This window comes from Crocodylus porosus, unplaced genomic scaffold, assembly GCF_001723895.1.
Source record: "Crocodylus porosus isolate Cpor-Errol unplaced genomic scaffold, CroPor_comp1, whole genome shotgun sequence".
Taxonomy (NCBI): domain Eukaryota; kingdom Metazoa; phylum Chordata; order Crocodylia; family Crocodylidae; genus Crocodylus; species Crocodylus porosus.
This window is the reverse complement of record NW_017728947.1, coordinates 54913746-54939915: the sequence shown is the minus strand read 5'-3', so window position 1 is coordinate 54939915 and position 26170 is coordinate 54913746. Positions and strand designations below refer to the sequence as shown.

General features: G+C 44.3%; 2 protein-coding genes across 2 annotated transcripts in view; one reads left to right on the top strand and one right to left on the bottom strand.

Annotated features, from left to right (window-relative positions):
- The window catches only part of ITPKA (inositol-trisphosphate 3-kinase A), a gene marked incomplete at its 5' end in the record, with an annotated part of 56368 nt that extends 50912 nt beyond the window's left edge, over positions 1-5456 (top strand). Inside the window, one exon of the mRNA XM_019551045.1 lies at positions 630-5456. Coding sequence (XP_019406590.1) covers positions 630-833 — 204 coding nt within the window. The remainder of the gene's footprint in view (positions 1-629) is intronic.
- Positions 5457-10580: 5124 nt separating this feature from the next.
- Positions 10581-26170, bottom strand: part of LTK (leukocyte receptor tyrosine kinase) — a 167811-nt gene continuing 152221 nt past the window's right edge. The window contains exons 25-29 of the mRNA XM_019552304.1: positions 23445-23537; positions 17478-17579; positions 14401-14535; positions 13478-13568; positions 10581-12422 (exon numbers count right to left, since the gene is read on the bottom strand). Of these exons, the coding sequence (XP_019407849.1) occupies positions 11676-12422; positions 13478-13568; positions 14401-14535; positions 17478-17579; positions 23445-23537 (1168 nt within the window). The 3' untranslated portion in view covers positions 10581-11675. The remainder of the gene's footprint in view (positions 12423-13477; positions 13569-14400; positions 14536-17477; positions 17580-23444; positions 23538-26170) is intronic.

The window sequence follows — 26170 nt, the reverse complement described above, 5'->3', positions numbered from 1 at the left end:
AGGGGATGGCATACTATCTTTAGCTTCATACAGCTATTCTTGTCTTGCTCATTTGGGAGTCATTGTAGGGGTGCTGGTGGGTGGTACTGATAGTGCCCAGTTCTGATGTTCTTGTTGAGCTTGTTTCTTCATAGTCCAGGTTGATTGGCGCAAGTTTCTTAGCTTATCTGGCATTGCTGCAGAAAAAGTAATGTTACTGGGAGGGACACAGTGTCAGATTCATTACTACAATTTCAGCTTAGAGAGATGACTGCTTGTTTTATATTGGTCATAATTTTGTGCTTAACCACTGGCAATTTTTTTTTCTACTCGCTCTTTGATTTGGACTGCAGTTTCTCTTCAGAAGTAATTGCTGTTCTCTCATGAATCAACCTAATTAAGCCACAGTGCCAGTGAGCTGAAGAATTACTTCTTTGCTGGGGTTTCTTTCAACCTTCATTCTTATTTCCAGACAGTGCAGGCATGTTGTTTTGAGCAGCTTGGACCACAGGTTATCAATGTACAGGCAAAGCAGCCCAGCAGTCTGTGTAGCTGCAGGTCACAGTGACTTGCTCTTGGCAGGGTAGATTAGAAGACTGGGGGAGATGTTAATAGCTTTTTGATCATATCCACCTGATTCTGTCCTGCAGGTCATTGGAAGTTCACTACTCTTTGTGCATGATAGCAACAGGAATGCCAATGTGTGGCTGATTGATTTTGGAAAGACCACCCTTCTTCCTGATGGGCAGACTTTGGACCACAGGATCCCCTGGCAGGAAGGCAACCGGGAGGATGGGTACTTGTTGGGATTGGACAATTTGATTGATATCTTGGAAAGTATGACCGAAAGATGAGAAGACTGGCACAAACTCACAGGGCTGCTTTCTAACCTACCGCTGTACTGGGATCTGCCAGTTAAAGGGAGGCCTCTTAAACTCCTTTCAAACTCCTGGGTTATTACATTGCAGAGGGAGCTGCTTTCAGAACCAGACTAAGTGATCAAAATGTCTCTGCACGGCCCTCTGTGAAACAGAGTGACTTGGGATTGGTCCTCAGTGCATCTTACTAACTTCATATTGGTCCTCGGCAGTCTCCAAACTCAGGAACCAAACCAGTATGAGTCCAGGAAGTTTGTATAGTAGATCAGAGTGACTCTGGTGTCAGATCTGCCACAGTGACTAAATTGCCATTTAATGAACCAGCGCAAATGCTAGGCTGCTTTGGGGTGTGGTGAGGGATAAACAGAATTCTCCAATGAATGGCTGGATTGTTTCCTCCAAGTCCCATCTTGCTGTGTATGCCCTAGATCAGGCAGGTCCAGCCCCAGCTGCTATATTACATTACAGGGGTATACAAGGTGGGAAGTGAGGTCTAGGAATCATTGAGCCAAGGGGTGTGATGGTTATTAGCGGTGACTGCATAAATATATGCACATGACAGCTGCTGTTAACTTTTATTTCTGCTCCCTCCTCCTCACCTGCATTTCTGTCTGAGAACATCCTGACCCCTATTTCAGATCCCTTTCAAAAAAATTACAAGCACTCCAGTAGGAGCACGCTATCCCATTGCCTCTAACAATGCTTGACTTCTCAACTGGGCAGGATGTTGCAGAAGCCAGTGATGCAATGCTGGCTTCTTGTAACTGGATGGATAGTAGCAGCTTTTTAGCCACGGGTTTGGAGGACAATTCTTTTTCCAAAGGATTTCTGGAAACAAAATGGGATCCCTGTAAATTCTAGTAACCCAGTGCTCAGCATGTTGCTTTACACCAAAGCTTTGGCTCCTCCCATATGCGGGACACATCTTTTGGGTGTACCATTCCTCCTTTTAGCCCACTGTGCTTCAGTACATAGACTGCCTGGCAGAGATCAGGAAAGAACCGTTTCTCCATAAATAGCATTGCACAACTGACGAGATGGTTTACAGGCACTTTTTTCTCTAAAGCATTAGGTATCAGCCATTTTGGAAAGCAGGATACAGCATTAGCTAGAGAAGAGATCTAATTGATCTGTCCTGTCCCCTGATCTATGACTGGGGCTCCTAGGTGCTATCCCTAATGCACATACCTTTAATATCCCTGGGCCAGATCATATTCCACTTAACAGGTGTCCAAGTGTGATCCTATTCCACCTCATTTGAATCCTTGAAAAACTTTTCACATGCCTACTTTTTGGAACATGCCATCATCTTAGCCTTAAGACTAAGTCACAATAAGCAGCAAGGAGAAGGTGAGGATTTATCCACCTTCTGTGTTAATCTTTTCCCCATGACTTGAATAGGATGGCATTTGGGCAGTAAGTCCACTTAGGTGTCTAATAAGTGGAATAGGATCTGGCCTCCTGAGTTCATCCCATATGTAATTCTAATTTTAGCTATCTGACAGTGCAGTTTCCAAGGTGACACTCAGTCACAGAACAAGTCTGTGCTGTTAAAACTTGATTTAGAGTTTAAAAGTGGCTAAGCAACATAAATGGAGTAGAAGTCACTCTTGTCAATACAGTCCAGATTGGAAGGGATTTTGGCAATTTTTGGAATACCTGAAAGTAGTTGCGTGCTTGAGTAGGAAATCACTACACCAATAATCATTGCAAAATGGGACAAATGAGAACATTTATAGCTACATGTATGTGTGATGGTTGGAACCAGGGCTGAGAAGCTTACGATAACTTTTAAAGGAAGCCACTGATTCGTGTACTGGGGATTGGAGGCTACTTAGTATCATCAAAGTTATTTTCATTACAGTGAAAAAAGAATCGGTGTTAAAAATACTATCCTTCTTGGTTATGAACAAGCTCAGTCTGACAGCATACTAAAGAACTGCATTGGGAGCAATTAAATTTGTCAACATTTCTCACCAAATAATGGCTTAAAATCTGACTTCCTTTTTAAATATTGTAAACTTAAACCTGTTCTATGTGAACTATTCACTTGGACTTTTCACATGGTTTGTGTTCAGTGAAAAGAATTATTATTGATCTGAAAAATATAGGTTTGCTTCAAAAAAGATTGGATTTCAAGGAACTTAGACTTTTTCAAGCCAAAGTGGTCTTTGTTCAGAAAGCAGGCATGCTTTTATTCCAGAAGTCTCTAAATTGTGAAATTCTGTAAGGTAGCAAATGGGTCCATAGTGAATGTTATGAGAGAAAATGTTTTCCTATTATCCTGCAACCCAGAAATGGATAGTTTGGTGCCGGTAAGTAAACAGAATGGGTGATAGACTAGGAAATGCAAGTAATTCTCTGCCGGTTACATCCAAAAGTTCTTATTGGAATGAGTTACAGAACACCCCCTTAATGTACCTTTGTTTTCAAACAGCCTAATGGGGTGGGGGAGGCAAATGTAATAAAACTAGAGAAATTGGAGAACTTCTTTAGGTCACATGGTTTATCTCCCTGCGATTGCAAAACTTTTCCCTAATGCACATTTATTAGTACCCTATTTTGTCTAATTTTAATTGGCATAAGAGTTAAATTTATTTTCTCTATTACTATACATACCAGCAGGTGGGGTCCATGCAACCTGTTGCTCTAGGGGAGAAAGAATTGGTGATGAATTTTCTGTGAACACAGTTTGAGAAACAGAGGTAGGTTGATCAAGTCCTTGAGTTTGTTAGGTCCACTGTACATTTGTACACTTCCAACCACCAAGGAAAGGCAACATGTAAACAGTGGTCCCAAAAGTGCTGTTAGCCAAAAAAGGGTGTTTGGCAGTGCAAAACCTCAGAGAAATAGGACAATATTTCTCCTACTTCTGTTCTGCATATGAAGTAATTCATGCCTGTGAATTAGTTGAAGAGGACAACAAAAAGAATAGCATTACTGCAAGAGGCACTGGGCTATGAAACTCAGTCCAGTTCAGTATGACAGTTGTAGCAAGGTTGTCCTTTTTTGGCTTATCTCAGGACTTGTGCAGAAGAGTCTGTTAGGAACCTCAGTTTTTGCCAGTATTGTTTTTCAGGCATGTACAGATTACTTAAAGCATGCCCAGAAAAACTTAAGTCTATCCTTCTTTCTTGTGACAAAGTATTTAGCAGAATTTGAAGATTTGTTGGAATGTGATGGCTGTGCTGTGAGTGCTTCTGCTGTGGCCTTGGACTTGTAACCTCTGGGCTGTCAACCATGAGTTTTAGCACCTGCGCTGCCCCAGCCCTTACCTGAATCCTGATAGTGCTGAACTGTTCAGCATACAGATCATGCTCAAGTCTTGTCACGGTCTACAAAATAGACATTCCTCCAACTGTCTCTCCTGCGGGGCCTGATTGGTAGTCATTCTTCAAGCCTTTGTGCTGCAAAGAACACAACCTTGCAGTTTCAAAACCTTACTCATCTTCCACTTTCAAGGTGAATGATGTGGCAACGGAGTATTCTGGGATGGGGCTTTCTTAGTCCTTCCTGTTGAAGGTGTTCTGCTTTGCATGGTTTCAGTGAGACAACTCAGTGATGAAGACGTTCTCCTGGCAAAGGGGAAACCTGAGTTTACTGAAGCAAGGACTGGAATAAAGTACATTATACTGATAATGGTGCTGTCACCAACATCAGTTCCACCTCCCTCTATTGCTGTTCTTCAGGAATGGCTACTCTAGGCACTTACCTCCAGTTAGGTTCTTCCCTGCAGCCTAGAGTAAGGTGCTTAAAGTCTAGAAGGGGAAGGGCTTAAAACATCTCAACGTTTCCTGTAGTCTCTCACAGCCCAGTGCCCGTATTGTTGCAATTAGGTTTTCTGGATCCTGCTCTAAGGTGCTTCATTCTCCCCATGCATTGCAAAGGGAGCCTGGGAACCTGTCATGAGGCCATGAATTCAGCTAGGCAGCAAGGTGCTTGATAGTTAGGTGCTGCAGTGCTCCATGTTGAAGCACCTATATTTCTTTAAGAAGCTATTCCCAGGTCTCCTATTTTCCATTTTTACTACTTGTTCTATGGCCATGGGCAACCTTTCTACAGCTCAGTTTCCCCATCTGTAAAATGGGAACAATACCTCCCTCCCAGGGATGGTGTAAGGCTTCTTTAATAAACGTTTGAGAGATAGGTGGGTGGAAGGTGCAATACAGAAAACAATTAACAAAGAAATACTTCAAGTGAATTTAGAAACTGTAATTTGTATAAACCCCTGAAGAAAGCAAGTACAAATTGAAGTCCCTTTCAAAATGTGATATGGTGGGGAGAATTTGCTTAGGACCTGATGCAATTTCTGTTGAAGTCAATGGAAATAATTATATGGGAGTTGGACCAAACCCTGAAATAGTTCAGAGGGCCCATGCTAATTTTTTTGTATTATTACTATTGCTACTACTGTTGTTTTGTTACCAAGATGCTGAGATCAAATGGCCTGCATCCTTCCCTGTGCATCCTGTTTTTAACACTACAATGCAATGGCAACCATGGTCATTTTCAACATTTTGACTGTATTGGTTGAACATTTGTTTTTCTGAGGTATGTATGCTACCAAATAAATGAGATTGAAAAAAAAAATACATGCTATATGATACTTGATGTGTGGATTCTTTTCCCTTCCTCTATGGAGAAATCCTTTGAGGGATTATTTCTCTGAGGGTTTTTTGTTAGACACCTTTTGAGTTGATTAGTGCTGGGAGAAAATGTTTTATGAATGTGCTTGCATTTTTAATGTTTTTATATTGCAAATTTTTATATTGGCTCTTCTGGGCAACATTCTAGCAGAGCTTATATATATATTTTTATAGTGTTGCTGTTTACATAATCTAAGAAGTCTTTTTGATATGTGAGTTCTCCCATCTCATCCTATTGAAGGAAAAGCATGCATCCCAACATAAAAATATAGTAGATCTAATGCATCTTTCTCTAGTACTGTGAGAACAATGACGGATGATGTTTTCTTAACTGGTATCATATCAGGTGCTGTCATTTTGAATGTACTTGCACTCAAAATGAGCTCAATGCAGGAAACATTGCATCTTTTGAAAGGGATGGCTTCTTTGAAGGAACTCGGAGGTGTTACATTTCCGTGGTAAGCACCTCTTAAACTGACTCAGTTATCTGAAGTAACGGGCTAGCTGGACCTGGTGACCTGCACACATCAGAACAACATCCGAATTCCACCCATGGAGTCTGATGCCTTCCAGAAAGAGATACTGAGGTGTTAGCCTCTGAAAATCTGCTTCAGTACCTTACAGTCTAACAGTGAACAGCAATTGAGAAAAAATCCTTATCCCCAGAGCAGCTAATAAATCCTTAGAATTCCTTTGGCCATCTCCTGGACTGACCCTATTTCGCAAGACATAGTTCTCTCCCTTTGTATCTAGATGGTATTAACTTTAAGGCAGAGAGAATCAAGCAGCCACTATTAGCATCTTTATTTGTGTTGCAAATATAGAAGTATACATTTATCCATTTTGAAATTTGCATAGAAGCAGGCTTGTTATCATCTACTTATTTACAGTGACCTGAAGGGCAGGTTGGCAAGCTATGTTGCCATTCTGAGAAGTAACAACAAAATAAAAGCAATTCAGTTAAATACAAAGTGAAGAGGCTCTACAATGATGGTGGGGTCACCTGTAACGATATGGAGTCTAGCGTTTCTACATATCAGAAAAAGAAATGCAGTTTGGAGGCCAGGTTCACTTGAGAACCTTTTGCTGGCACAGCTGGACCAGTCGGATGTGAGGTGGTGTTATCCCTGATCAACACATCTGTATAGATGCAATTATATTTGAAAAAAACTACACTTTTACCAGTGCAGCTTATTTTGCTAAGGCTGTAGAAAGTGAAGAATGTGATGGTAGAGGTGATGGGATAAGCTATACTTCCAAAAGGACAATTTTGCTGGTAGAAAGCACATCCGCACTGTAAGTGCTATGCTACTATAGTGTAACTACCATTTGAGGACTCCAGGTAGAGACCTGGTGAAAGGTGGGAGACCAGAGCAAGAAAGAAAACTACTTCAGGACAGAATTCTGATAATGGAAATGAGGAGGATATCTTAAATCAGAGGCATTTTAACTGCATCTGTATTAGGTGTGACTTGAAGATCCAAGTTCTATACAGAGACAAGGAAAAAGGGGAAAAGTAAAGGAAGGAAAGATATATGCAGGAAAGAGAATAAAGAAATGTGAGAGAAGGAAGCAGAGAGAGGCAGAAAATTACAAAAAGATGGCAAATTACACCACCTTATTTTTTGGTCTCTGTGGTACAGTTTACAGAGGTGACTTTGTAACTGTAAGGCTCTACAAAGCAACATTATTAATCAATGCAGAGCAAGTAGGGACTCTATCAGAGAAAATTAGTTATATACCCACACATACACACACATCTATTAAAAAATAAATTGCTGGCTTAAGCTGTGTTAAATGTCAAAGCTGAACACAGATTTAGAAACCCATTTAGGAGAGCACACTATAACAGTGGGTCTTGAACTTTTTAGACTCAAAGCATGCCTCAGAAAATTTCAGCTCTTAGTTTTCACTCAGTTTTTGACTACAGAAATATAATAGAACAATTCTCCTTTTACAAAGAGCACAGAAAGACCACAGCAGGTCGAAATGTTTTTAACACTGTGGATTTGAAACTTCTGGCTTTAGCTTGTGAATCATAATTGCACACCTAACTGCTTTTTGTGTGGCACCCTGTGGTACCATTGAAAGGCTCTCAAGGCACGCTGGGTTGCCGTGGCACTCTGGTTGAGAATTGCTCCACTACAGTATTCCTATGAGCAGCTGAATCTCCATTGCCAGTTGGTGTTGGAAAACACTTTGTGGAAAAGGGTCTAAACCAACCCCCAGGACTCTGTGTTTGTTCCTCTACAAAATCAAATTGGTTTTGGCTTTAAACTGCCAAGCAAATCTAGCATAATGCAGACAATATGGGTTTGTTCAGTCACTACTGATCAGAATTGTCTCTCGAAACTGAAGCTTTGTAAAATGAGATCTATAAATCTCTTGGGAAAGGAAGGTGTGGTGTAAGTTAATGGCATGGTTATGTTTTCATTAGCTGTATGGCCAGCTTTTGGACTACATGTACAACTTCAGTATCATCATAGGGGCATTGTTAACACGCCTATCCTTCAGAGAGATTCCTCTCTGTCTTCATACGTACCAGTGGGATTTTTCAAAACTCAAACTGTAGTCATTCTCAAACTGTAGTCAGCAAACCCTGGCATCTATGAGGCCCTGGTAAAGTAGCTTGCACCAGGTCTGGAGATTGAACTCCTCATCGTGTCCATTAAATATTTGATGATAAGGATGCATGGTGGTCTGCAAGAAATGTTAAGGGCTGATAGTCCATTAGTCTACAAAGCTTGGGGACCACTGATCTAAATGATTTAGTACCATATGTCCCGTTACAAACTTAATGGTCTTGTGGTGCTAAAGCAGAAGCTTTTGTTGTTAGTAAATACTCAATATGTGCAGATCTAGGGTCTCGCTTGCTCCTGACAGTAACCCTCCAGAATCCACCACACACATGAAGACAGTTTTTACCATAGAAGGAAAAGTGGAGAGTGAAGTTTTTGCATTTGGATACTAGTATCTATGGTGATGGGTGCTTGAAAAATGTTGACTGTGACACTGTCACATAATGGGCTTATTCCCACCTCGCATCCCAACCTCAAATCCGTTTTTATCACTAGTTCCATTTATAAAAGTATGGGTTAATCTGCGTCTCATGAAAGAGTGTAGTGGACCAGGAACTGGCTTGATCCAAGTTTAATAAAGGAGGGTGCTCTACCAGGTTCTTTCCTCCCAGGTAAGTGATTAAAATGAATTAATTGGGGAGGGCGTGCAATGGCACACCAGCAGGTCAGTTATACAACGCATCAGAGCCACAATAATGTGGGACAGCTTGTCTATCTTGAGTAGTTTCCATGACAGCTGAATTGCACCTAAAATAAAACTCTGTACTCTACTAGATGCACCTTCACCCCTGAAGTGAAGAGGCCGCAGAAGAAGAAAGGGCCAGGTCACTACTGTTAATGGTGGCAGATTATGGGATTTTTTTGATACCTTATCTCTGGGGAACCAAGGTCTCCTGAAATATAAAAACAGCTGAAGGAAGTTCAGAGACATTCCATCTCCTGGCAGGGGTAGGGACAGGTGCAATCAAAGGGCACTTAGATGTGCTGGGAGGTGGAGGAGGGGCACTTTAATTAGTACAGCTCTGAGAGCTCATCAAACAAGCTTTAGTTTAAAGCAACCTACTGCCCTTTTTCAGCACAGGGATGCTGATGCAAGTGATGCTAGAGCAGGGGTGGGCAAAATGCAGCCCACAGGCCAGATGCGGCCCGCCAGGCCATTCTATCCAGCCTGCGGGGCCTCCCCAAAATTTAGAAAATTAATATTTATGTGCCCCTGGCTGCCTGTCACGCGGCCCTTGATGGCTTGCCAAAACTCAGTAAGCGGCCCTCCTCCCGAAATAATTGCTCGCCCCTGTGCTCAAGCATGTAATTACAGCTTGTCAGAGCAGCCTCCCTGTATGTGTATAGGAGCCCAAGGTATACAGGTTCAAGTTGGCTAGTTTTTTTCTCACACTGGCATATGATAGAGCTGGCCATGTAATGCTAGAAGCACAGTGCAACACACCATGCTTATCCTTTGGGAGAAGGTAATCCAGCTGATCAAGTAGAGACTTGCACTGACAAGATCTAAGAGAAGTGAGATTGCCCTGTGCCTGGCTATGATGCACCCATCAAAGCTGGAAGACTAAAATGAGTAAATAATCAGGCCTCAAGACCTCAGATAGGAAGAGTGGGAAGGTCATGGACAGAAACAAGGTCCCTGTTGAACAAAAGTTATTAGATTTCACTTACCCACCTGCATCCCCCAGCCTCTCACTCTTGAGACAGTCCTACCCACCTGGGGAAGACCCTGTGTCCTTATATGCCTTTAAGTCACATAAAGGGTCATAAAATATGGTGTATTATTTGTGGGTGTTCATGCACATTTTATGACGTGCATGTGGTTTTTGTCAGCACAAAGTCATTGTGGGAATAGATCCAGCACCAGCACTGGGATTTAGTACCGATGGCATTTGCAATGACTCTCTCTTCTGTAGCCAAAAATCCCCAAAATAAAGGAAGCTAAGACTAGCTACAGCCAGGCCTTCATCCTGAGCTGGGGTCATACAGTGCTGCTGTGAGATGGTTTTTCTTTTCAGTGCTGTGCTTCTCTGTGCCACAGATCTGTAGCGATCATCTTTAACTGATGCAGAGGCAATGGAGTCTGTGCTTAAAGTTGACCATCTTGTGAGAGAAGACTGCCAGTCATGCTGAAGTGTGTATACATATGTGTATATATGACGCATGAGGTGACCCTTGATACAGCGAATGAAACTGCCACAGCCCTTCTTGAGTCAGTGAGGAAACAAAGGTGAAGTCAAATGCAAAAAAGGCAGGGTATTCACATTTTGGTTATCTGTGCATGGGGAGTCGATACTCTGAACCAGCCACGTACCCTTGAGTCTCTACTTTCACATTTAAGGAGCTGCATTTCCACCAGGTTCCACAGGCTAGTAAGGTTTTCCCTCTCTCCACACTGCTACTATCTCACTTGTTACCCAGCTACTGGCAGCGGGGCATTCAGAAATCGAAACAAGACCACACTTTTCTGGTACAGGGTAGGCTTAGACCCCCCATTCTGTCTTTACCATTTCAATCTTTGTTTGGTAGGCTTTAACGAGGAAATAACAGCTTAATCAGCAAACTACAGCAGGAAACTTTGTAAATAACACCATAATCCTCAATCTTCATCTTAAAGTTTACCATTGCAGTTCAGGTAAATACACTGCTGAATGCTAGAGTATTTTTTAACTAAAGTTCATCCCAAGTGGAGTCTGTTAAAAGAAAGGGAAAGTCCAGTTTTCAGCATGCAGCACAGCTGGACCTTGATCAGAAGTCTTCCCAAATCTCCAGGGTCAGAAACTGTGAGGTGGGCTACACCCTGAGGTAAGAAGCAAGCTTTCTTCAGTCATCAAACAGATGCCATCAACACCAGTAACTATGTTTTAAAGTACTTAATTGGTTTTCTCCTTCCTTGTTTGCTCTTTTAAAAAAAAAACATTCTCAGAGGAGTCACACATAATAACGGACCCTCCCTCCTGCTTTTGTTTTGATCTGTGCAAACACTGGTTTTATTTTACTGTTTTTCCGATGCCCCTGCCAAGAAAATGGGTCCAAATGTGGCTCCTTTTTGTTTACTTCTCTGTCAGTGCACCCGCCTCATCGGTGAGTCAGCAGAAGTGTGCAAAACTCTCGGGAATATGGCAGCCTTTGCAAAGCAACTGATGCTACCCCACAGCATGGGATTTTTCTTTTGTTTTGGTACGTTAGATCAGAAGAGTGGCTATGTTGTTTACCATTTCCGGCTGACTAGCAACTGGATGGTAGGTCCATTTTTTTTTCACCTGAGCAGATTGAGAGCGCCTCTTTTCATGAACCACTGGATTCTGAATCAGTGCAGGAAATGCCACCGCTATTTACAGTCAAACAGTGGCACTGGTTCAGGAAGAGGGAACACATTTGACGGACAGAGACAGAAATAGAGATGGGAAAGCAATTGTCTTCAGTGAATTGGGAATCCAGCCAGGAGGAGCAGGAAGTGGGATACTAGTGTGGTTAAAAGATCACCTCTGCAAGAACTTGAATGGAGGAAACAGGCAAACAGAGTGGAATTTCAAGTTTGCCTTTGCAGACATAGTAAACTCCCTCCCTGATCTTTGGAAAAGCATCTCCTGTTATACAGGTGTAACGCTCAGGTCATCTGACAAGGAGAGGCCGGAGTCCCTCTCTCGTGATGTTTTTTCTGGCTTAAAAAAAGGCTTCTCATCCCTTTGCAGACTGGTGCTCCTCAGTACTGGTGCCCTGTCTGTTGCCAAGGAGGAAGCCTGGTCAGTGTTGTAGCAGAGGTCATCATATGCATAATTCACATTACCACATGGGAAAGTCTGCAGCTTCACCAATTCAATCCCACCGACATCCACATGAAGACCATGTCTCCGGCTTGGAGATGCTGGAGATTCCCGAGAACTAGGGGAAGAGCTGCAATTCCCATCAAAGCCTGAGTCTTCTCGTTCTGTGGCCACTTTGAGCTTGGAGTTAGGGCTGGAATGGCAGATATTCTCCAACATCCAGGAACCGTATGTTGGGTTCCAAAGATTTTTCATTTTGTTCTTCAGTCTGTGATTTGAAGTCTGCTGGAACCAGGACCCACTGCTATTGGAATCAGAGAGACATGGCAGGCTGGGTCCTCTGACAGTCCAGTTGCCCAAATTCTCTACCACCAGTTCCTGTGGACACTGTCCAAGTTTATGCCCTGCCTGACGGGCTTCTAACATTCTGGGAGCCATTTGAGGGCTCAGGGAAGGGCTCACCATCAAGGGAACCATCCCACTGGAAGTGTTTGGGCGTATCACTGTGCTTCCCTCATCTTCTGGAGCTGGCCCACATTCAATGGGCAACTCAGTATTGATTACGTCAGGATCCTGAAACAGAAAGGATTCTGTGAGCACCCTGAGTGTGTCCAGCTGTGACTCTTCCCATGCACATTTTCAGAAAAGCATTCGGAAAATGAAAGCCTGTCAACAGTGACAAACACTAGGTTTATATAATACTGCCACGCATTGCACATGCTGCCACGCGTTATTTGGACAGTGCTACTCATTAAGACTTGCAATACACGCATTTCACTTTGGGGCTTTTGAGCATAGGCTGCTCATTTTATGGTATCTTATCAAGGTCAGAGACTAGACCGCTGGTTCTCAAACTTCTTAGAATCAAGGCACCCCTCAGAAAATGCCAGTTTTTAAATTTCATTGAAAATGGAAAAATAATAGAGCAATTCTTCTCTTGCAAAGAACTCAGAAAGACTACAACAGGTCAGAATGGTTTTGGTACTGTGGATTCCTATTTGAAATGCCTGGGTTTATTTTGTGAATCATGTGTAGGTGTTTGTATGCCTAATAGTGCTAATATTGCATGGCACCCTGTAACACCCTTGAAAAGATTTCATGGTACCCTGGTTGAAAAATCACTGGATTAGACTGAGGTCACACCAAATTATAATAATTTCCTTGTCTGTCTTGAAACCAGATGTGGCCCAAGAGTCCAGCAGTGAAATTCTAGCATTTGTAATCCCCTCCCCCATCTCCATATCAGTTCAGTTGTTGCTTTCCAGGAGGACTGCAAATAAGTAGTGAAGGGTGAAATATGGATCTTGGAAAGCGTGATGGGTTCTGAATACTCTCCTGTAATAAAATCAAGGATGATTCCCTACTGAATAAGATGAGAGGTAGAAGCAGGCATTTTATATGGAAAGGGCAGCCTAATCCATGGAGAAGCATGCACCCTGGATAGGTCAAATGGGTGAGCTGAGATAGCTCCCTGAAAACAAGAATGAAAAGACTTGGGTGGATTTTGGGGGAAAATAAATAGATAATTTATCATATGTCCTGTTGTTTGAGGCAGTAATGCCATTTCACAGGCTGGTCTAGAGTCTGTCAGCCAGTAACAACTGGAATCCTGAAGAGCAGTACAATACCTGTGTGCAGTACTTGATTCTTTCCAGAATAGTGGAGAAGTTGGGCCGGTACTCTGGGCTGTGCTGCCAACACTGCGTCATGATCCGGTAGCTTGGAAAGGAAAGACGCAATTGGTTTGTCAATAAAGTAAAAAGAAAACATACAAATCAATTAAAACACAAATCAACAGGAGTTCACTTGTCTATAGGACAAGATATTGGGTCCAGATGAGCTGCATTCTATGTAGGACTTAAGGCGGGGGGGGAGGTTGGCTGCATGTCATTTCATGTGAGTAACTCTTTGGAGTTACTATTTGAAGTAACCTTAGTCCTGCTCTACTTTGTGCCCAGCTGTCAGTAGTTCCTAGGAGATATTTTGATAGCTGAGGAACTGTTTGAGTGCTTCAGCAATTCAGCTGTGCTCACTTTCCTCAACCACAGTCTTCAGGCGCTCTCTCGGCAGACAGAGTAAGTAAAAGGCTCTGCAGCCAGCTGGGAACTCCCTACATTGAGGAAAACCTCTGTGGGTGGACAGCACAAAGAAGATCTCAGAGCTGGTCCTGTATGTGGAATTTCAGGTCAATTTGTTGGTGATGAAAGCTGCCAGGTTACCAGCCCTAGACACTTACTTCATCATTTTATTCATAGATCAAAGCACATCATCCAATTAGCAATATAAGTAACTGTACGCTTTGCCAGACCCTGTTCTACACCCTCTGGGGCAATATGTACTGTAGCTACATCTCCTATTCTCAACAAACCCTGTGCCTCTGCTGAGATTGCCAGCAGATGGTATTCTCATCTTAAAACTATGTTCACCTTTAAGGAAACATCAGGGTGAGTGAAGTATTTCATGCCAGGGAGGAAGGACAAGCCATCTGCGTCTAGCTGCTTTGTATACTTATTACATTTTGGGTCAAGTTCAAGAGTGAGGAGATACTCACACTGGTCCTGGGCAGTTTTTTGGTGGATCCATTCTTCCTCCACTAGTAACAAATTCCAGCACTTCTTGATTGGTTTTGCAAGGGTATGGCATATAACCCAATGAAAAGATCTCCCACAGAAGCACACCAAAAGACCTGCCATGGAAATCAAACAACAATGACTGGTAGGCTTGGTTTGTACCTGGCTGTTTTTAGAACTTCAGGTTAGTGCTAAAGCTGCAGCCTCCCACAACTCCTGGTCAGCTGTGGGGATGGATGGTCAGTATGAATAAAAATCAAACTTCAAAACCAATTTTGTGGAGATTCCAAAATGCCTAAATAACAATTTTAATGACTGCATCTCCATTTGTTGGGTGTGGTAGGACCTGGATGTGGACCTGGAAGTTGATGCTCTGGTATGTCTCGCTTGACTGGCAGCACAAAGTATAAAAATAATCTCAATATATTTTCTGCTTACTTCCGCAGACTTGATACTTTTCTGTAAACAGTCAGACAGGTGAGCGCTCATGATTAAAGAACAAGGAGACATCCAGTGAAATGGAAAGGTAATGAATTTAAAATTGGAAATAGGGTTTTTTTTAATGCAACACAATTAATCTAGGTACGCTGTTGCCACAGAGGATCATTAAAACAAGCAGTGACATTCTGACCTCTGGAACTGAATGGAGTGTTCATTGTCACTGACTTCAATAAGGCCAGAATTTCACCAACCACTGTTTGATCGAAGGCTAGAAGAAATATCCAGTACACAGGTTAACTATAGTTGCAAACTACATGATTTATGACATCTTCCTTTGAAGTTTCTGGTACTGAGCACTAACAGGACAGAAAGGCCATTCCTAACCTTTTGGAAACCCAGGTGCCACTATACAAATATAGCCCTCAGGGAACCAGATCAGTGTGGCACTGAGGACACTGCAGTGCCACAGCTTAAGAAAATACCGTGCTGATAGAGATGCAGTTCTGAAGAGACTGGAAACCTTCTGTTTCCCAGCACATTTTCAGAAATGCTGTACTGCTGGAGGTGCTTATTTAAGGCAGCTATATAAATACCGTTTCCTCAGCAACTACCTAGAGCTTCTGTTGAAGTCCAGTGTCAATTTAGATTTCAGTTTCTCAGAAGTAAAATCATACAAAGGCATAATCCTATCTGGCTAGGGAGATAGAAACAGCTAGGCAGTTTTGTCAGCAATGGAAGCTGAGTGGCAAATATTGGGGGTGAGGAGCTAAAAGCATATGACTGGACCTTACTTACCTGGATTTTTTAAATAGGCTTTGATAGGAGGAGTTTAAATAGCCTTCCCTTACCACACTTTGCTGCTGGTGTTTATAAACTGGACCCATATCCTTATTAGTATGTTAGCATAGTGTGAGGGCACTAAGGCCAAGAGAAAGACTGGGTTCACTTGCTTCCTTCTACAGGCTGCAGACTTTAGTGATGGAAACTCCTATCGGAACAGGAATGTAATGGCTAGAAAATGATATTTAGAGGTTTGCTTTGGGAACTGGCTAGTAGGTAAATTTGATATGCATTAGAATAATGGTCCAAGTTGAATGGCAAGAGTTAATTGGTTTCAAAAAGCCTGTTTGTGACAAAGTTTCCTTTAAGGCCCACTGAGTCTGAAGCCAGCAGATACAGAGATGGGGAAACTGAAGATATGTACCACACTGTTCCATAACATAACAGGGTACCAGGTGCCAGGTCCCAATGCCCAACTGCAGAGCTCTTGGGATTTCCGGGTTTAGTGGACGGACCAAATTAGGAGACCGGAAAATGCCCAAATTAAGATATGTGTGCATGTGATGGTTTTGTTGGAACAAAGGAATATGCTGACAGGATAGAATGTGGATAGTATAACGACCACAGAGGAATCAACCAATGATGTCTGGGAATGAAGAGTCATCAGAGGAGAAAAAGAATACAAAAGGAGAGATTTGCAGAGCAGAAAAGGGTCCCTGATGGGGGAACCCAAAGCCACCATGGACAAAGAACACACCACCAGCCCGTCTCACCCACCCCACTGGAGGAGGGTGGGCTTTGGCCCTTGACCTCCAGGCTGCTGACATCTGACATTCAAGAAGGAACCACAGGGTGAAGCTCCTGTATTGGCCAGATGTACCTTACCTCTGTGACAGCCTTAGGACAGGTAGATATAGAATTGGGGATGTTATTTTGTTTGCCTTGCCTGCATTATTCTTATCTGCTATCACTGTGTATCAGTAAAATTAACCTATTATCAAATGGAGAAGTTGTGATCAGTATGAGGGTTTGAGTCTGCCCAGGTATCTGGGTCATAAATCCAATGCCAACAGAGTGCACTAGTGCCAAGTTCCTTCAGGGTTTGTATAGCCAGAGACAGATGGAGTAACCCATAAAGTAGGCTGAGCTGGACAGAGATGAGAACAGGCCAGCACATTTGTTGACTGAGCATATATTCCACATAGCCTGTGTTAATTCAGGATCTCATGGTGTCCCTGCCTGCTGAAGAGCAGCAGGAATGTCTGCTTTCCCCCAAGCGATCTTCCCTCTCCCGCAGCTGTCCCTGGCACTGTAAATCACAGCCAACTCTGCTGCACGGTGGCTCTGCCTACTTACATAGGCTTCTTTATGTTGATGCCTGTGTAGTTCTAGGTATTTTGTTTCAAAGGCCCAGACTCTTCAATTTCCACTCAAGACACTAACTGAAGTCAAGGTGAAGATTTCTTAATGTGCTGTTCTTATGGCTTTGGAAACGTGCTTATGTCTACATAGCACAAGGCGGTGCTACACAGGGATCCTCTGTGTTAGTTCTGCACATGCTAGCTCCAGAAATATTGAAAGTATGGCCAAGTTCAAGAAGCATTCCAGTTAGGCTCCTATATCCTGTTTCTCAGCAGAACTACTTAGCCTGCTTTGAGCCACCTTCTGAGCTTTTTGTCTCAGAGCCAGCAAACATGCACAGTTACAGATATACCCTTTTGCATGTTAAAGCTTTAACCTTCAAGAAGGCCCCAGTTACTAACCACTGGACAGTTCAACATAAACACTGGATTTCCTACCACTGCCCCAAAAGAAGTAACTGAAAGATAACTGTCACCATGTATCAGTCTTGGAGGTGAAGATCCCCTCTAGGAAAGCCTCTGGTGGCATCCACTTCACAGGCAGCATGGCTCTCCCACCTTTGCGGTAGTAGCTTGCTCTAAGACAACCAAACACAAGCAAAATGAAAGGCTTCAAATCAAATTCCACAGGAGCTGAAAGGAATCAGATGGATACCAGACTGTAGGCCTGTATGAAGTGGCTACTATTCGCTTCGAATTGGGATTAGGCTGATTCGGGGGACAGTGATTCAATTTGGTGATTCGAATCACTGTCCCAAATCAGTTCAGCTGAATCTGATTTAGAGATCTGGCTGCAGCTGAATCGTCCGAATCCCCAAATTGGCCCCATCCCAGGCCCTCTCTCAGTGGCTTTCCTGCCTGCTCTCCCAGCTCCCGGCTCTTAAAAAAACAAACAAACAAACAAAAAACAACTCGCATTCACTGGCTGCTGCCAGGCAGGCGTGATCCCCGCTGCCCCCCACTGCCACCTGCTGTGTGGGGGGCTCTATCATAAGCCCCCAGAAGCCCCAAGGCCACTGCAGCAGGTGGTGAGTGTAGGCTTTTAAAAAATTTTTTAAAGGGCTGGGAGCTGGAGTAGACCACAGCATACATGATCTTGACTTCTCATTTTCTGTCCTGAAAATTTCACCATGTAGGTTTGTTCCCACCTAATTCCCTGACCCTCTATTTCTGCCCTTTATTTTGTGCAATCATCCATCTCTGTGCTACCTGAATGGTTTTCAGATACTCATTTTGATCTGAGATGCATTTTGTGCCCACTTTACACAGGTACAAGTAACTATACAAGGGGCACAGTTAGGGTGCTATGCTTTATCCTGATGCTCTGGATTTAAAATAAGAATTTTTGAAACTCAAGTTTACCAATTATCAAGTAAGTAAGCTAATATGCTTACATGTGCTAATCTGGACTCTGCAAATACTAATGGGCTCAGTCTGGGACAAACATAGGTGGGCTGTTGCATGAGGTAATTGGAGGCAACTGTCAAACAATTAACCAGTGTGAATATTTTAGTGTAGATGTCTCACCATGCCAACCCCACATTATGGATGCTCCCACTGTGGTGATACTACCACAGCTCCCCAGGAATTGCTCATACTGTTCAGATTTACCTAGCTGAGTGGAGCTGAGGAAGGCCATGTGCCCCCTGGCTCCTATTTGGCCCAGCCGCTCTAGGGAGCCATGTGCCCAGTGCTGCCTGGTGCATGAGACAGGGGAAAGGGAGGCACTTACCTGTCCTCTTCTTCTGTGGGGCAGGGACCCCCAGACCTGAGAGTGGCATGGTGCCATCGGCAAGCCCTTCTGTGCATGCGCACAATTTAAAAAGTACCCATCAATGGTAAGGCCACAGTTTATCCCCGGCTACAGCAAAAGATGCATGGGCAGAAGCCTGTTGCACCTCCGTTGAGCCCAGGACCCCCCAGCAGAACCCTGACCCAGACCCCCCAGAGCAGCTGGAGGTAGGTGGGACCCGCAGTGGGGGAGGGACCTAGCCAGCTGCAGGGCAGATGAGTGGAGCCAAGGAGGGTCACGCCCCCCCCCACCCCAGCTCCTACTTCGCCCAGCCCCCCCAGGGAGCCACACAACCAGAGCCTTGCGAACAGGACGCTCAAATAGACACACTTCTAGGCCCAGTGCGTGAGTTAGCATGGGAGTTCATGAAGAAGGGTGAGTGGGAGGGCCCAAAGCCCTGCCAGTGAGCCCCAAGGGAAGGTCACAGCAGTAGTTGGACTACCATCAGTACAATGCAGATGCCCACACACTGCACCCCGAGGACCCCCGAGGCATCTGAGACCTAAGAGGCCTCCACCCAGATGGAACCCATGGTTCTGGGCTCCACGCACATGGAGCCCCTGGCTCTCGGCTGTGGGGGCTGCCTGGCATGACTCCAGGCACATGGGACTGGGAGCACGGCCACCTCCCCTTGTGAGGTCTGCTCCACTTTGGAGTCTCTGAGGCACCATATAGAGGAGCTCCAGACTGTGGTTCAGAGACTGTGCACCATCAGGGATGATGAGCAGGAGAAAGACTCCTACTGCGAGGCCCTTCACCCTATGGAGGCCGAGGGTAGACCAAGGTCACCTTCCAGCACAAGGGAGGACTTGAGGATCTCCCAAAACTGTCCAGTCAGGGGGTTGGACCAAGGTGGTCAACGGCCCCAAGGCCTGTTGCACCAAGGTCCCCTCCCCTCTGAAGCTTTGCAACAGGTATGAGCCTCGTGCAGCCCCAGTAAAGACTGCAGAGCTGCCAGCTCCTGCAGGCAAGGGAGGATCACACACAGCTACCATCTCTGCTCTCCCTAAGGCCACGCACAGAGTGGTCATTGTGGGAGACTGAGGGAAAAATCTGCTACCCCAACCCCTTAGCCTGGGAGGAATACTGCCTCCCAGGAGCCCATATCCGGGACATAATAGAGAGGATCCCAAAGCTCATCCAGCCCACTGACCACTACCCTATGCCCCTTATCCATGTGGGCATGAATGACACGGCTCGGACCAATCCTGGCCATATCATGAGTAGCTACAGGGCTTTGGGAGAAGGACTTATGGGGTTGGGGGTGTAGGCGGTGTTTTCTTTGATCCTCCCAGTTTTGGGTCATGGGCTGAGGGAGAGGAAGACTGAGGTAGTCAACTGAAGACTGTGGCGTTGGTGTCATCATGAAGGCTTTAGCTTCCATGATCACAGTCCACTCTTTGGTGAGAGAGGCAGTGGTCTGCTGGAAAGAGATGGCCTCCACCTCACTTCACTGGGAGGAAGCTCTTAGCCAGAATGGCTTACCTGCTCAACTGGGCTTTAAACTAAGCCTACCAGGGGTGGGAGGGGACTACCGCCACAGCAAGCCCACTGGGTAACTTCCGTAAAACCAGCAGGCTAAGGCACACAGGGGAGTCCACCCTTACCCCAGCTCTGGAACGATGTTCTCCTGGGAGTGCAGGGAAGACTATGGCTTCAAATGGGACACTTATATGCTTGCATACCAATGCCAGGAGCTTAGGGAACAAACAGGAGGAATTGGTCCTTCTGTTAAACAAGTATGACTATGATCTCATAGGGATAATGGAGATCTGGTGGGACTCCACCTATGACTGGGCCACAGGTATAGATTGCTATACCCTGTACAGGAGAGATTGTGCGGAAAAAAGGGGTGGGGCTGTCAGAATTCCACAGTGTATTTTGAGTTCATGAGTTTCTGTACCTACTACCTAGATTCATAGATGTTAGGGTCGGAAGGGACCTCAATAGATCATTGAGTCCGACCCCCTGCATAGACACGAAAGAGTGCTGGGTTCAGATGACCCCAGCCAGATGCCCATCCAATCTCCTCTTGAAGACCCCCAGGGTAGGGGAGAGCACCACTTCCCTTGGGAGCTCATTCCAGATCTTGGCCACTCTAACTGTGAAGAAGTTCTTCCTAATGCCCAGTCTAAATCTGCTCTCTGCTAGCTTATGGCCATTATTTCTTGTGAACCCCAGGGGTGCCTTGGTGAGTAGAGCCTCACCAATTCCCTTCTGCACCCCCATGATGAATTTATAGGCAGCCACAACCTAGGAGGCTGCTGAAGTGCAGTTCATAGGCCCAGCTCTGAAAAGTGGTTTGTACATTCAAACAAGAACCTAACCTCATCACTAGAACTGAAGCCAACTTCCTACAGCTCAAAACACAAAACCTGCCAACTATCTTCTGTACCCCTACAAACTGCACACTAGAATCTATCAAACACAGCAATACCCAACTACTTGTGGGGGCAAATTCCTCAACAAAAAAACACTCTGCCTCCAGTCTCTCAGGCCTGATCCTGACAGGGAACAAATTACAAAACACTTTTCACAGCTGGGCCTATGAACTTAACTTCATCAGCTTCCTAGGTACAGAAAGTCATGGACTCAATATAGATTAGACAGTGGAATTCTGACACATTGCAACCTGCCAGACATCTGACTCCCCAGGTACCTCTGCAATTTTACCTGCGCTGCTACATCTCCCTTCCCTTCTCCTCCCTCCCCACCCTAGTCTGTCCCTCACCCCTAGATGCCTCCATTTCCATTTTCACTAACTGGTTTTCTTGCCTGCATTGCGTGCCAGGCCAGTCTCTGGCTTCTTTACTATTCCTTCCATCCAGGACCAGGAGATGCACCAACTGCAGATGCTTCCTCAGCCTGACAAAGGGCTTTTCAATGCAAAAGGTGGCATCCCAAGAAGCTAAGCCAAACTCACCTGAAGGCTCACAACTCCACTGCAACCAGCAAGCCTCAGACCTGTCAAAGATGTGACAGGTCTGGGCTTTCCCCAGCAAGGACTGTGTGTGTGCATGCATTAGCTGGAGGTTACAATGCCTCCTACCCACCTTCACCAGGGGATTGTTGGTCCTGGCATTTACAGGGCTGCTGTACAATCAGCAGTCCCACCAGGCCTCCCTACCCTAGCATGGTGCAATTTTAGTGGTCATGCCCAGGACCTGGGACCACCTCTTTCCCCATAGGCCCAGCCCATACCTCCAAGTTCATCGTGGCAGGAGCAAGCTCAGCAGGGACATGTTCTTCCCCTGCTGGCTGGTGATGCAGTGAGTGCCCCCTCCAGCTGAGAGCAGGGCATTAACTTTTAAAAAATAAAATAAAAAGCGAAATAAATTAAAGCAGAAATTAAAGCAGAAAAGCAGAAATAGGGTGTTATCCTTATGACATCATAATTATTTGCACTGAGCAGGAGGACAAGCTCCTCCTGCTTATTCCTCAAGCTCCTGGCATTTGTGTACAGGCAGGCAAGTGTCCCCTTGGGGGCTGTTGCCTTGCCCACAGATTGCACCAGGGCTGGGGCAGGGGTGGGCTCCCTTAAGTGCCTTGGCCCACTGGCTTTGCAAAGGTTGCTCAGTGGGCCAGCAGTGGTGGTAGTCCCCCCAACCCCCAATGGGCTTAGTTTAAAGCCCAGTGGAGCAGGTCAGCCAGTCTGGCTGAGAAAAGCCTCCCCAGAACTTCTTGTTCTTCTTTTGTGTGGTGTACCTAAAATAATATTCTTCTTCTTCTTCTTCTTCTGGGACTCTGAGTTCTGTGTTATGTATGTTAATCTCAACCTGAATCTCTTTCTGACTTCTGTGTTGTCTTTAATCTGTATGTAAACTAACTATAATAATATTGAGAACTAATAATTATATATAATCTGATTCTAAATCTCTTCTTCTTCTATGAATATCTGACTTCTTCTACGATGTGTGAGTGTGTGTAATGTGTGCTTCCATGCACAGTGATGGATCACATTGCCAGGGAAAACACTGAACTTTCTTTTTTTAAAGTATTGCAAAAAAAAAAAGAGAACAAATATAAAAGTGAAAGAAATGAATTGGTTAAGTAGTAAAGTAGAGAGATGCTAAGCTAAGCTAAACTGAGCTAAGCTATATCCTAGCCAATCCTTTCTAACAGCAAAAAGTAGTAGGCCACTGGCTAGGGAAGCCAGGCCAGTAGTCACAGTACCTTTGAGATGCTGTTGCTCAGGCAGGAACAGCTCAGGAAAGGGACAGAAAAGCCTGCACACAGGTTTTTACGCTGTTTCTATGTCCCTTCCCCCAGACACTGTGATTGGAATGGCAGTCAGGGAGAAATCACAGTCACTGGCCAGCTAGAGATGTCAGTCCTTCCCCCCTTGCTTCCCCTCTCTCTTCTAAGTCTCTGTTTCCCCATAAAGACCGCCTTCCAAATTGCCAAATCTCTTCCGAATCTTTTCCAAAACTATTTGGAGGCTCCAAATTGATTCAGAAAGTTTTAAGCTTCTAGCGATTTGATTCGGATTTGGAGATTCGGCCTCCAAATCGGGCTGAAACTTCTCCGAATCAAATCGCGAACCAAAGCTTCACACAGCCTTACTCATCAAAACCCGTTAAGTGACCCAGCCAAAATAACTGCCCACTCCTGGGCTAGCCACACACTGGAAATTTCAAACAGGTCACCTTACCTGTAGATATCCCGGGCCATTCCAAAATCACCAATTTTGGCAACTCGATCTGCCCCTGTGCAGGTCAGCAGGCAGTTCCTTGCAGCTATGTCCCTTAAAAGAGAAATGACATTCTAAAGTCTGAAATAGCTAGAGAAATATGTAGTTACAAATAAAAGGAATATTGGCTTGGAACCTGCGAGCCCTTATACATTAATAAGCCTTATTCAGGAAAGCTGACCATGCTGAAGTCAATGCTTTGCAGACTTAGGCCCTCTTTTATTGAGCAACAGAACACTAATTTTATTGTTATAAATTTTATGAAAGGAAATTAATGCCCTGCATTTAAAATTAGTTTTTTACCCTCATATCTCCAGGTCTTTTCCAGTACCATCTTCATTCTGTAACTGGAAAGATATGTCACTAGTTTAGGGCCACCCAATGAGTCATCATCAGAATCAGAACAGAACCCAGATCTTCTGCATTAGTCATGGGATGACCCTGTCCTTTGTGAAAGTAGATTTGGTTGGGTTTTTGGCCTGTTTGACTAGGAAAACAGACAGAGATTAGAAGTGCTGATTTTGCTTATTTTAGTTACATATTTTGAGATAAGGAATTTTGCATGTTTTATTATTTTGCGTACAGATGTTTTAGTTAATTAAACTGCTTGCATGTTTGTAATTTACTATTGTTTTGTTTCTCCAAGGTTGTATTTTTTTCTCTTTCTCTGTCTTAAGTATAAATATGCGTGTAAACTTATAGAGTAGGAGGATTCCTTTGAAACAGACAAGTGAGTGATTCCCCTTGCTGTATGAAATCCTCCCTATGATCACAGTATAGCCCTAATTAAAGAAAAGGTGGCTCTGTCAGTTCTAATTCAACCACAATGCAAATTTTAATTTCTTCCACAATTTAGTGCTGTGACTCGGCTAGAGATGCCCAGAGTGATCAGTTGGGATACAGACATCTCTTCACTGAAGCCCTGGTGCCAAACCAAGGTAAGAGACCTTTTGAAATCTCTATTGGGGCTTTTCAGTGAGAGGCTGTCTCTGTGTCTTCCTGATTCACTGCTTGAGGCTCACCCTATCTGAACTTTTTTCTGCCAAAACTGTCAGAGCCACTGTGTAAGTAGTAACTGTGAGTAGAAAGAGTTAAGGTTAAAGACTGTGTTGCTGTTGTCAATAAAAGTGTTTCCCCATGTGAATTCAGTTCTGTAAAGAACTATGAGCTCTCTCTGAGGCCAGGAGTGGAAACCTTGTGCAGCCACCCCAAAGACAACAGATTTGTTCTGTGTGCTCTTCGAAAGCAAGGGTGCAAGTTGGAAACTCTTGGAGTGTGTTTTCCACAATACGCGTTGACCAAGGCTGAAACTAAAGAGATGCTCTTGAACCTTGTGCCTCAACGCAGAAATTTGCCATCCCAAGGCTGTCCGAAAGGGCAGTTTTGAATGCAAGGGTGGCCCAACTGGAACCTCGTGACCCAGTGGACAGGTTTACCCTTTCCCTGCCCTCATAAATGAGCCATGTCTAACCGTGAGTAACTGCATGGTGTGCTGTTATTGCAGTGGAGTTTTGTCTTTGGACATTAGCCACAGCATCTCTGTGCCACTAGCAAATATCACAACCTGACCGGACACCCTGAATAATCCATTCCTGTATGAAAGACCTCTGTGAATTGAGTTTAAAAATATAGGGAGCAGAAAGTCTAAAGACATACCGGCTCCGCCAAAAGGAACTCCTACATTGTACATCCTACATTGTACATGTACACATACTATGGCCATAAAAATTGTAAGTTTCTAAACAAATGGAATTGGTATACCAGAGATGATTTTAGCTGGCAGTTTCCCCTGAAGGGAACATTTGATTTAAGTAAAATTGTTCATCTCCACAGAGACCTTGAGTTAAGAGGAAGAATATACCACAGACTGAGTGGGACACATTTTTTGATTGGTATAAAGAAGCCTTCAAAAGATGTCAAGAATCTCAAGTTCAGAGTCTTAAGAACTCCCAAGAGAAACTGAAATCTCAGATAAAGGAATTAAAACAGAAAAGTGCACCAAAAGGGGGCTCCCCAAAAATAGTACCATCAGCACCAAAACAACTTTATCCACAAATAACTCAGAACAAATCTGCAGAAGATATAATTGATTTTCTTAATGTGCCACCCCCATATCAGTCCCAGAGACAATCTGAACCTGAAGAAGTTCAAAGTAACCAAATAGACTCTTCCGGCAGGATTAGCCCACCTCACCAGGAAACTATCACTCAACAACTGTCACCTGCCCCCGGGGCATGCCCACGTGCACTGGAGGCATGCCATCTGTCTCCTGAAATCTCAACGCCCTCCTCTTGTTTAAGGTCTGGTACCCAGTATGGTCCAGCCCCATCTTTAAAATCTAAAAAGGCTCAGCTTATGCCTTTACACCAACTTCCAGGGCAAGGTACAAATGGGGAAACTACAATCACAGTCCCTGTCCCCTGGACCCCAGAATATCTCCTAAACCTTGTTAAACAATTTCCCAACATCAGGGAGAAACCTCAGAAATTTAAAGATGAATTGAAAACTGTAATCCATTCTTATAATCCAACATGGGCAGATTTGAACCAATTAATGAGAAGTGTTATGCCCCCTGAGGTCTGCAACCACCTTGTTGCACAGGTTACTTAGCCTACTCAAGACCCCAGAATAGGAGATCACTTAGCAGATGCCCGAGGATGCCTCCTTGAGGCTGTGCTTAAAATTTG